General features: G+C 34.4%; 1 protein-coding gene across 2 annotated transcripts in view; it reads right to left on the bottom strand.

Annotated features, from left to right (window-relative positions):
- The window catches only part of LOC144964952 (PDF receptor-like), a 265,877-nt gene that overhangs the window by 21,899 nt on the left and 231,478 nt on the right, over positions 1–12,500 (bottom strand). For both annotated transcript variants that reach the window (XM_078899765.1, XM_078899764.1), the window contains exons 7-10: positions 8,668–8,833; positions 7,381–7,537; positions 6,267–6,327; positions 5,186–5,255 (exon numbers count right to left, since the gene is read on the bottom strand). In XM_078899765.1, the coding sequence (XP_078755891.1) occupies positions 5,186–5,255; positions 6,267–6,327; positions 7,381–7,537; positions 8,668–8,833 (454 nt within the window). The remainder of the gene's footprint in view (positions 1–5,185; positions 5,256–6,266; positions 6,328–7,380; positions 7,538–8,667; positions 8,834–12,500) is intronic.

Here is a 12,500-nt window from a genome sequence, read left to right as displayed (position 1 = left end):
TATCAGCATTTTGTACTTATGATCATTGGATCAGTGAACCTAATTCTTTTCTGTCGGAGACTGTCGTTTTATTTTTTATGTCCACGATCTTATATATATATAAAATATTATGTAGTATATCTCAAATGGATCATTATTCATTCATCGTACTTTGGCTGTGATTTCACCGCCCCATTGGATTCATTTTACATATTCTGATATATCTGCATTTTTAAAAACTGTTTTGTAAAGATAATTATTCCTTGGGAAAGACATTTTACTCTACAATCAGAATATGGACTATACACAGCGTTGGGCTCTAATTTTTATTCCAGTCTATATTTTTTTTACACACCATCCATTATTTTTAAGTTCCCTTTTCAAGCACTATTGTGGATACATTTTACAGGTCTGGCAACCAAACTCACTTATGGGCTATATACAACATTGCTGCAATTGTCATTTTGCGTTGGTTTGAAAACATTCCCATTACAACAATGAGCCCATAACAATTTGTGTTATCCGACCTGCAAATAAATACACGCGATCCCAAGGCAAGAGTGTGTTTCATGTAATATAACAGCTTCAAAAAATAATTAAATACCAAACAAGAAACGTTTTAGGCTCAAAACCTTTCTTCAACGAACACCAAAAAAACCCCAATGAAAACATAAATACATTACTAAAAGCCAGTCAGCAGAGATATATTCGGCACGCCCTTCTGTACAGAAATTGTGATAATCCTGTTGCACGAAGTCAGCGTAAAATGAAAGTGTCATCATGCTCAAAATTCTGACATGGAACTAACCAATTTTCGGGATAGAATTTCTGTACTAAAAGTAAAATACAAAGGCATAAATTTATCTTATAAAACAATTTGACAAGTATAAACTCTGTATGCGACTGGTATCTTCCAGTATCCTTAAGTGTTTCTTTACCACAATGCAAGGGAGTGCACATAATTTAACAATTTCAGGTCTCATTCTGGAAGTTGCAACAAAATCCATGGTTCGTGACCAGGCGATAAACCATTCAACTTTTTGCGTCGTATTTGAATAATGTCGAATAAAGTCAAAAACATTTGTTTATCAAAACTAGCAAATAGACAAGAAAATGTCCTTTGAATTCTCATGATGATTTACTATCTACTAAAATATCTCCCTCCCTCCCAAACAAACAAACAAACAGACAAACAAAAAATTAACACAAACATTCGAAGATATTTGTCCCAGAATCACCCTCACATCTTTGAAAATATACACGACATTATACTAATCCTGTCAGCCACAGGTTGGACAGGGGATATGTGGGTGGCGATGAACGAAGAACGCGTTGAAAGGTAAAAAAAAAAAAACGAAGTCGACACTATGTAGCTTAATACGTATATTTTCTCACAATCGATACCAAGAGACGATGACCGGACAGAAGACAAACACAAGGAGGAGAAAGCTATGATCAGTTTAAGCTTATATATCGTATTATCCACATTTTACAGCCAATTTGATGTCTCAGCATAATGTCTTTGAATTCAAATAATTAGAATCATTTGCTGCTCCATCAATCTCATCAGGGCGTGTCTAACTTGTTTCATCAGTGATTTTGAAAAATATAATGTTTATGTCTCACCACTCCTACACGAATCGTAAACAAGATTTAAATTAAGCACACAATGCGACATGTAAAGATTTGAAGGTCTAATAACTACACACAATTATGGGATTAATTTAACCTTGTTGTAATAGATAATATGTGTTGGTTTGAAAGTATTTGATAAATTTGAAACAAGGATCAGCAAATCTATACTTAATTCTAAATTCAGCGGGTAGTCAATAAAGTTACTAAAACTTGCACGGGTTGATATGATCTCTTGCCTTTTCTGTTAAAATGATCTTAGCAGAATGATTTTGGACACTTTACCAATTGAGAAGGATATCATTAATTTGGAATAAGATATTACATCCAATTACAGTAATGTATTCCGAGTTCGTCAAAAAGCTTGTGTAACACCCCATGATCACAATTAGATGATGAATCGCACAGCACGTCCTTAGATTTTAAAGGGAGGTTTCATTTTATAATATTATCGCTTGATTGATTTTTGTTTCTAATATCTAATTTTTTAAATTGTTTTGAAACGCTTTTATCACTTGATTGTTTTCACAAAAGGTTCAAATAAAAAGAATGTTAAATATATGATCCAAGCGCCAATAGATAATTTCCATCATTCTAATTACGGCATACTTTCGATTTTTACCCAGGCTACAATGTCCATCTTTTATAAGTAGTTCATCTCCTACAAGCCATTAGCTCCCACCAAATTGCCCTATTAGTATAAGTACATTTCTGATTAATTATCATTTATTCTTCTTCTCCAGAGGTTTCCCCGTGTTCGGGTTTCCTTTCTATTCATCGCAGCATCTTTAAAAAATCCCGATGCTTTGTTCCTCCTTACTCATTATCTCGTCGGCTCTATAGACTAACTTGCAAGCGAAAAAGGTCAATAAGATTTTCTGTATCTTTAGACAATAAATGGCATTGCTGGTGGTGATGGGGATCGGGTCTGTGTGTAGGTGGTGGTGGTGGTGGTGGTGGTGGTGGTGGTTGGGGGGGGGGGTATTCTGGTCTTAAGGATATATTGAAATGTCCTTGTAGAAAGACAAACACATATGAAAGGCAAAGCATGAAGAATTCCCGGCATCACGAAGGCATATTAAATTATAGGTATATCAATTATGTTTATTGTTATATAATACTGCTTTTGCACGATAAAGTTGTATTAACTTTTAGAGGAACTCTTTGGATGAGAAGCAGGTTTTGTCTTGATGTTTCATAACATGTCTGATTCGAATGATATAGTCGGTGACGTGTAAAAATATTAGATATATTTGACTTTGGCGAGACTTTGAATATATAGCAGATGGGAGGTAATCAGTGGTTAATTTAGAAAAATACAGCTCCTTGTACATAAAGGGAGATACCGTAAACCGTGATGATTTGGCCAAGAATTTTAAAGTGCTTTCTAATCAAGCTTGACAAGGTTTTTCATTATTTCTAGATGACTCTACTGGTTAATATAATAGTTTGGTACTTACAAATTCTTTACCTAAAAAATGGCAAAATCTTCGAACAGAATATAGAAGATTAAAGTCAAAGTCAAATCTCTTTAAGTCACTGAATTAAAAAGCTTGTATTTTCTTATACTTTTTAAAATCTTGAAATGTCTTCTTCTTCTGGTATATATATATGTCATATGGATGTTTTAACTCACTAAAGAAATGTGGAAAGCTGGATTGCATAGAGCTAACAATAATTTAGTAGAGTATGGATGCAATTCACATTATTAGTTGGATTTTGCAAAGCCATCCCATTTTTACAATATTATTCTGTCAAAAATTGTCAAGTTTTATTTGTGTTATTTGAAAGCGTCAGTAGTAGACCCGGTTTATGTTCTTGGCTCAACCTAATCTCTGACATTTGATATTTACTATATATGTATATATATATATATATATATAATTTCAAATGAATTCCAAATGTATCTTATAACTTTGCAAAGTCAATCCGGCGAACGGTAAATAGTAGTTAAATTTAAAAAAAATTCTTCTGTTCATGCTCGAGAGAAAATTTGCCTATTATAAGGGAAGACTTAAATAATCTAGGCGTTAACCCCAGCGCAGGGTCGCAAACTGAGCTATGGGGCGTTTACTTTCTCAAGGACACACAGCATGGCGAGTAGTCGACCTTGGTACATTCTGGATACAAATCAAAGACCATACCGTTGTAACACACTGCCCACAACGAATTATCGACAATAGGAGAAGAAATAATTCAAAAAGAAAAACAAACCTCGCACGTGGAATATGAATCTCTTGAAATATCCAGGTCTCAACATTTATTATCTCAGAGGCTCCAGTCGACGAGTACAAATATGCAGGTCTGACACCCGAACCAACTTATGGGCCAAGATTAACCTTTTTGCGTTATTTTTTAAAAGACTTACAATACAACAATGAGCCCATAAGGAATTGAGTTATCAGACCTGAAAATGAGTGCACATCGGCTCCAGTTAAACCAACTATTTTTTAAGAAGTCCTCCACAGCCACGAGTCTCACGAAGCTGAAATTTATTCCGGTCTTCTAAAGCGTAAGCGGACAGTAGCGATCGCTTGCTTCCCTTTGGATAAAAAAGGAGTCTACTGCAAAGTGCTTTCCACAAGATCAAACAACATATCTCACGACCCAATCTTTGCTGGATGGATATGAGTCCGAAAAAAATATCAACTTCACCCAAGATCAATACCAGCCCATTTGCTCTTCCTCTGACTTTCAGAAGCCCTTTCCCCACCCCACCCCGATATAAATTCATCACCTCAGCACATTTCATTGCTTGCTCTTCGTCGGGCTAACTCAATTAAATTTTATCCTCATAATAATTTCGTTACCACGACTTCCTTGTTGATGTTATAGATGCTTTCATCCGTTCTAGACATGAGAGGGCTAAATCGAAGCTGAAAATCTTTCATGGCGTTGCATAGCATCGACTTATGATAGCGAACATCTTAGGAGAAGTGTTTTCATTTTTAATGTACGGCTTTGGTGTTCAGTCGTTTTATACTCGGTTTGTCAATGCATTGTGTCCAGTTTTGGGCGCTGGGAAGTTGAGTCCTTACAAAAGACTTCACTTTTATTAGTTTTTAACCACACTCAGGTTTAACATGAGTACAAGGCCGATATAAAAACCTCGTCTGTGTCGAAATAAATTGCAATTGCGTCTTAGAAATCGTATATCTCGTCTTATGTGGTTAATGATCCTGTTGGCATGGGACTAATTTTGTATCGTTTTGAGCACATTAAGTAAAAACTCCCCTTCAATGTTTTATGGTTAAATTGAGAACTTTTGAAGTTATAACATCATTTTAAAGTTACATTTATACCATTGCAGATTATGGTGCTACAGGAGATCAATTGCATTATAAGTAGTTGATTTTCCTACCTCATTGCTGTGGTGTAGAGGTCAAAATAATGCAACTAATTTTTATTCTAAGTTGATTGTATTTCATGAACCCGATGATGATGATGATGATGATGATGATGATGATGATGGTGATGATGATGATGATGATGATGATGATGATGATGATGATAATGATGATGATGAGGATGATGATAAATGATGACAAAGACACCAGGGAGGATAGCGACTTACCACCATAACTGCAGTACGAGGACCCTCCATGATCCATATGAGAGGAATGAGATAATATCCAAACCAGCAGCTGTAAATAAAAAAAAAGTTAACTGTAAGAGACTCTTGCATTAATTTGAATATATGGTTTTTAAATTTAAGTTCAATATTGTGAAGTACTTTGGTCATAGTATTCTTACTCTTTATTCCGGTCTATAACGTTAAATCTCCATTCCCTAATATGGACAATACGCTGACCTCGTTCTGCCAAGCAGTGAGTGTCGTATCAATTGTATCCGAGTTTAGATCCTTAACACTGATGTTTATATGTGACGTCGCGCGATGGTTTGGTCCAGAAGGTACATTTTGGATATTTTGACACATAGACATTTCTGAATAGATTAATCTTTTCTATTTAATTCGATACATGTTTCATTGATGTACCATAATTTTTTGGCTGATTTATATACGATTGAAATTGGAAGGTTCCTGCAAATCTCAGATCCAAAATTCAGAGATATTATCTCTCTTTTCACTTGGAACTTCTCCATACACTTTTTTATGATCGATACAAGTACCCGCACAGACTTTTTCTGAATTCATATTCAACCCAATACAGGAGCGATTCCATGTGTATTCCTATTTGTTTCCACATTTGTCTTGTTCCACACAGAGAAAAATGCATAGCTTAATTGCTTGCTCTTTTAAAGTTTGCGGGTTTGGGTGAGCTAGTCTCGTCGTGATCCCCTCAATAGTTGAGAGTAGAGTGTCCGCAAGATAGGTACTGAGTTTGAAAACCATAATCTTGTATGTCTGCATTGCTGAGTGGCAAGTGCGTTCGCTCGCCGATCTCTATTTCTCAGTCAGGCGATGACTGTCGTTTCAATTGGATTCCGGGTTTTGGGTCCTAATATTCTATTGTTCTAAATGCCCCGCTCTACACTTTTCCGAATCTATTCTAAAATATAAAATATGTTTTTGAAAAAGCGATTTTGTACTTTTGATATCATAATTCTATAAAATACACAGGCTCCGAAAGATCATGTTGTGAAGGGAACTACTAAGATTACAAGAATCCTGTACTCTGGGTTATCATACTTACTGTATGTCAAATTGTATGGCCATGGGAATGACCCAAGCTGTGGTCAGAAGCAACGGCACACCTGGAGAATGAAAAGCAATTATGTCGATTGTTAAGATTTTGTGATAAATGACTTTTTTCTTTGTTGTTTGAAAATTAACACTTCATATTGATTACTTTGAATATTTGAAATTAGATTTAGTGCTTCTACAGTTGCTGGGATGTTAATTTAAGTATTCAAGAGCTAAAGCATGTATTTAAACTTTACACATGGCAATTAAATTGCCTTTAAAAATACCAACTGATTTGTACTTTTGAAGAGGCAAAAGTACCTCTTATTGCATGACTATGCCAGTTTAATTATTAGATTCGAATAGTTAAAAGAACAGATATATAAATTAGAAAACCGCCACTTTTTATTACTAATACCAATGAATAGATTCCGTGAATGGAAATAACAAATATACAATAGGTACTGTATACCGAACCGATCAGGTTTTCTTAATTTATCCCAATCAGCGACCGGCTGACCTTCGATCATGTCCAAAGCTGTAGTCGTTGGAAGCGGCCTTATTGTTATAAGGTATTACTGAGAGCAGGCTTAGCCGATGAAAGACCATAATTCAGCATTGAATTTTTAAAGAGGTTTATATCTTGAACAATATTTCGATATTTGCTTTTGTTTCGTATCATCATTCGATGGTCAGATACCTGTAGTGAGACCATCACCCTCGTCACCACATGTGAATGAATGTCTTTGCACATAATCTATTTTAAATGAATGCTCAAAGTACACTATAACTCTATAACAAATAACAAACTTTTATCTTTCACAACGCTATATTAATAATGGAAAAATGTTGATGCGTATGTCAGATGACATCTTTGGTTTGTACGAAAAACGTTAAATATAAAAATCACATTTGCAATTGGGTTTAAGTGAGTAAAATAACACCGGACATTTGATCAATAATAAAAAACAGCGGTCGCGTGCTGCTAAAAATCTTTATTTACTTAAAATTAATGAAAACCTAATCCGTAAAATACATACAAAACAATGTAAACATAATTAGAGCGTTTAAACCGTAAAACTAGGAATAAACAGATGTCTAAGAATTTCAATGGCAAAGCTTACCCCATGCAAAAGTATAGTAAAAAACATAATTGGGTTTTCCCGAAAATACAGAAATGGCGATCATGTTATGAAGATAAAGTCCCTCTATAAACATCCACATAAATTTGACGGTCTTTGTGTATTCCAACAATGAGTAGAGAACCTCACAAAACACGGGCTGCAATAAGAAAGTTAATTCAAATTATATAGACTGGTGAAAGTTGTAATAATGAATACTTTGCATATGACCATGACATAGAGTAGTGTAAGTTGTAATAATGAATACTTTGCATACGACCATGACATAGAGTAGTGTAAGTTGTAATAATGAAGACATTGCATATGACCATAACATAGAGTAATGTAAGTTGTAAGAATGAATACATTGCATATGACCATAACATAGAGTAGTGTAAGTTGTAAGAATGAAAACATTGCATATGACCATAGAGTAGTGTAAGTTGTAAGATTGAATACATTGTATATGACCATTATATTACTAGTGTGAGTTGTAAGAATTAATCATCGTAGTTGAGTCCTTGGAAAAGACTATTTACTCACATTTTCTCACTATAATCGGGTGTAAAATGAATACCTGACAGTTGATAGCATCGTGCCACGTCGTAAACAATAATGTAATATCGCATTACAGGCGTTATTTCTCGTACTGCATGTTTAATGTTGCTGTCAGCGAGGACCACCTTGTTATATATATATATATATATATATATATATATATATATATATATATATATATATATATATATATACTTTTGAACGGTAATTACGATCATTTGACTTCTACAACGTTGTTATCGAGCGTTGCTCTCATCAAGAAGTGAATCAAAATGTTATATGTTTTATGCCAATAGGTTCCTTTTGATTTCCTCTATCCAATAATGTATACTCTATATCCTAAAGTTGAGCACTATTATTTCATGGTTTTTGTTTTTATAATATATATATATATATATATATATATATATATATATATATATATATATATATATATATATATATAGTATGTAGACTGACTCCAGCATTGTGGTACATATTAAAATAATGTATATATATATATATATATATATATATATATATATATATATATATATATATATATATATATAGTTAATTCTAGAGATAACACAAAAGCCAACCGTAGTGCAGCGCTCAATATGAGCAATACGGTTAATTTTGTTGCTCCAGGAAAAACATTATGTTCGAATCTGTGGCCACAGGGAGGAAGAGCAATAACTAACCCAATCAGCCATCATCACACTCCTAAAACAGTATTAGACAATCACTCACCGTATCATAGATGGTATCCGTCTCACCACTCGCAGCCCCTGCTACGTCACCTCCCATCTCCCTGGCAATGAACTGGTCAACGTATAGGATGATCTTCATGGAGATCTGCACGCTAAGCGCTAAGAACAAATTCTTGTGGATTCTTGTTCGATGACATTTAAGGCTTCTGTTGAATTAAGGGATAAAAGAATAGTTATTGACGTAAACTGCGAGCATATTTATCCGATTAAAACGCTTGCTTTGATCTCAAGATAAAGAAGACCCCAAAGTTTGTCTTCCCAAGACGCTCATAAATAGGGAACAAAAGTGTGATGCCAAAATACTGGTTCCAATCTGATTGGAAGTGTAAAACCAGTCTTTAAGGATGACTGGATACATACCTTGTTTAAATTGATTTTCTGGCTCTTTCACGTCCCGTAATCATGCGGCTATGTGGTTATCGACACTCGCTTCGGATCGGAAGGTCATGAATTCGAGCCTCGCTCGGGGAATAGTTGAGTCCTTGGAAAAGGCTCTTTACTCACATTCTCTCACCGTACTCAGGTGTAAAATGAGTAACAGCGCTGTCTCTGTTCGAAAAAAAATGTAATATAGCCTAACTGGCGTCATGTCCCGTCTTAAATGTTAAATGTTGCTGTTGGCCAGGGACCCCTTGTAAAGCGCTTTGAGCACTTTTAGTGGATATTGCGATATATAAAAGCTCAATGTTTTTTAAAACTGCCTATACATCCTGCTACTGAAATAGTTATGCTACCTCATGATTCAAATATGTCTTCTATTCATCGTTTATATATTGTCCGGAAGACTGGTTACACACTTTAACGAGTTTTGAACCGGAAAAGAGGAAGGTTGGACGTCAGGAAATCTCTGGCATACTATTAGAATCTTATTTGTACTAAAACAAGCCTGGTACCATCTTGAAAAAGGTTTAATTTCTCTCTGAATTTTTTGTGTAAATCAAAATGTTATATGTTTTATGCCAATTGGTTCCTTTTGATTTCCTCTATCCAATAATGTATACTCTTTAAAAAAAGTAGTCCCATTGGCCCCAAGGAGCCGGAGTTTATCCCGGTTTCTGTAGCTTGAAACGACCAATAACAATTGTTTGCTACTCTAGACGCTAGTCTATCGCAAAGTACTTTCCGCCATATTTAAAAGACTGAGCTACCCAAACACACCTTGGTAGACAGAGGTCAGGAAAAAAATCTCGATTGAACCCGGGATCAATTCCTTGCATGATGTAAAGCAAAATATAAATTAAAAAAATAGAATTAATCGTTTACAATGCGTTTTGTAGCTCAAAACGAAGGGTATTCATATTTCATCAAAAGTGGGGTCATCAAATGTGTCTGTTTTTCTCCTCTTAAAAAATACTGAATACGTTTGATATGTTAGCTCCTATTTTGAAGTCATCAGGGAATTTCCCTCTACTTTTAGTTAATAAGAAAGCAATATTTATTAAACCGCTTTACGAAGTAATATTTTGATTTTATAAATAAAACAGTAATGTCGTTTTTATATACTCTTTTGATCAGCTAATTGTCGTACTCGTACTTAGAAGAAAAATACATATTTATAAATTTGGCCAGAAAATAATATCGATTGATTTAAATGACCTTCATCTTGGCAAAAACTCTTAAACCTGGGACTTTGCGAAGTCCCAGATTTGAGAGTTTTACCATGATGTCGGTCATTTAAATTGATCGATATTTGAAGGACAAGTTTCCTGGCCAAATTTTTTAATATGTGTTTTTGCAGAGTACGGCAGTTAACTGGTTAAATATCATTTTAGAATATCAGATTGTGCCTTTTAAATCACATATAGGATCGAAAAATGGCGGAAATAAGGGAACTATTGATTTTGTCTTTATTCGTGAAGTTAGAATCAAGAAGGACAGATGAAATTCCATATATATTGGAAAAAGTATCAGATTCGCGTGGGATTGAGAGAATAGGGGAGAGGTTTTCATTTTTAAGGCTTGCGTGTTAGACTGTAATAATAACACTAATCATGTTCAAAAGGTCGACGATAAACAGAAAAAAAAGAAAAGAAAAAAGTCCATTACAAATATAGATAAATAACAATTTTTTAAAAAATAATCCCCACCAAAAAAATTGACAAATTAACAAACAAAAAAATCCAACAAATAAACAGAAAAAAAATCAATCGAACAAACAAACAAACAAACTAACCAAACCAGTCATTCTTTTTTTTAAAGCTAGCATAATTTTGGAAATGAAAAACATTGTACTATATGACTCTTGAGTCAAAATATAAACCTTATCTTAGCACAGGATTCGCTTAACCACAAATGAATTAAAGAAAGAAAGAAACCAATCAAATCGTGGACAGAATAATTGTCTGGAATAAAAACAAAGACATAAAAAATACACCGCGATAGCATTTCCATTGTAAGCACCTTGCTTAATGCGTTAAAAATGATTTACTGTTTTTCGACTTAGTGAAAAATCTTAACAGGTTTGTATGAAAAAAAAACAAAGCCAGAAAGAGTAGGAAGAAAAGTACCAAAAATAAAACAAAATCATCCCAACCAATTCAGTCTGCTTCGACTTTTTATACTTAATGGCAACCGTGTTACAATGGATATTTTTTTCATTTAGTACAACTAGTCGGTTGAGTGCACTTAACACAAGTAAAAGTTCCATTTACTGCTCAGAGCGACGTGTATATAATAGCAGGTCTAATACCCGGACGCTACTGTGGGCTTGATTTAACATTGTTGCAATAGACAATAATATATTGCGTCGGTTTGAGAGTTTAAAAAAAGTCAACTATTTCGAACACATTTCAACTATGGGGCTCAAATCGACGTGTGCATATATACAGGTCTGACATCCGAACCCACTTATGGGCCTAGTTTAACTTTGTTGTAATGGACAATTTTTTGCGTCATTTAAAAAAAAAGATTTCCATTACAACAATGAGCCCATACCAATTTGGGTTATCAGACCTGCAAATAGGAACACATAGGCCTATAGCTAAAGTGAGTAAAACTTGCACAAGAGCAGAGCGGATTAATAATCCTTAGCCAAGGTCACAATTAAATCAAATTAATAAGATGTTGTCTATTCTTAAAACACGAAAACAGACTTTTCAAAGATAGAATTAAAGAATGGAAATGTAATGATATTAAGAGGACGACACAAGCTGAGCTCTTTATTGACATTCTGTCACCAGGATGAATTGATCGTAAAAGGAATGGAGAAATAAATGAATCGGGTCCCTTGAGAATATTTGGTTGATGGCATCTGCTCCCTGATCAGTAATACATACAACGTCTTCTTGGAACACAAGTTATAGCCCGGTGTTGCTCTGATTGGACAGACTGATTAGAAAAAGATGGTCCACAAACTGAGTTGAAACTTGGCATGCATGGTTATTTGATCTGTTAACCCTCTCCTTGCCACATGCAGCAAAATCGACACATTTGTTACGACACTACATTATACGTTTTTCTTATTCAGATTTAGAATATTGTACGTCACAAACTTTGAAGAATGATCTTTCTTTAATCAATAAGAACATAAAGTTGTTTTGTTGAGAGCTTGTTTGAGTTTAAAAAATCAATTTTTCTGCTAGGTAAGCCTGCCATTTTGGGAAAATACTGAAAACGATCGGTTAGGAAAGAGTTAACTGTCGTCGGACTCAGGAAAAACACGTATTTAAAAATAATTGGCCAGAAAACTCGTCCTTCAAATATCGATAAATTTAAAAGACTCTCATCTTGACAAAAACTCTCAAACCTGGGATTTCGCGAAGTACCAGGTTTGAGAATTTTTGCCAAGATGAGGGCCAATTTAATCGATCGATA

Source organism: Berghia stephanieae, chromosome 2, assembly GCF_034508935.2.
Source record: "Berghia stephanieae isolate SIO BIC M18660-M18661 chromosome 2, UCSD_Bste_1.3, whole genome shotgun sequence".
In the NCBI taxonomy this organism is placed as follows: domain Eukaryota; kingdom Metazoa; phylum Mollusca; class Gastropoda; order Nudibranchia; family Aeolidiidae; genus Berghia; species Berghia stephanieae.
The sequence above is the reverse complement of the archived record's forward strand: the minus strand, read 5'-3'. Positions and strand labels throughout refer to the sequence as shown.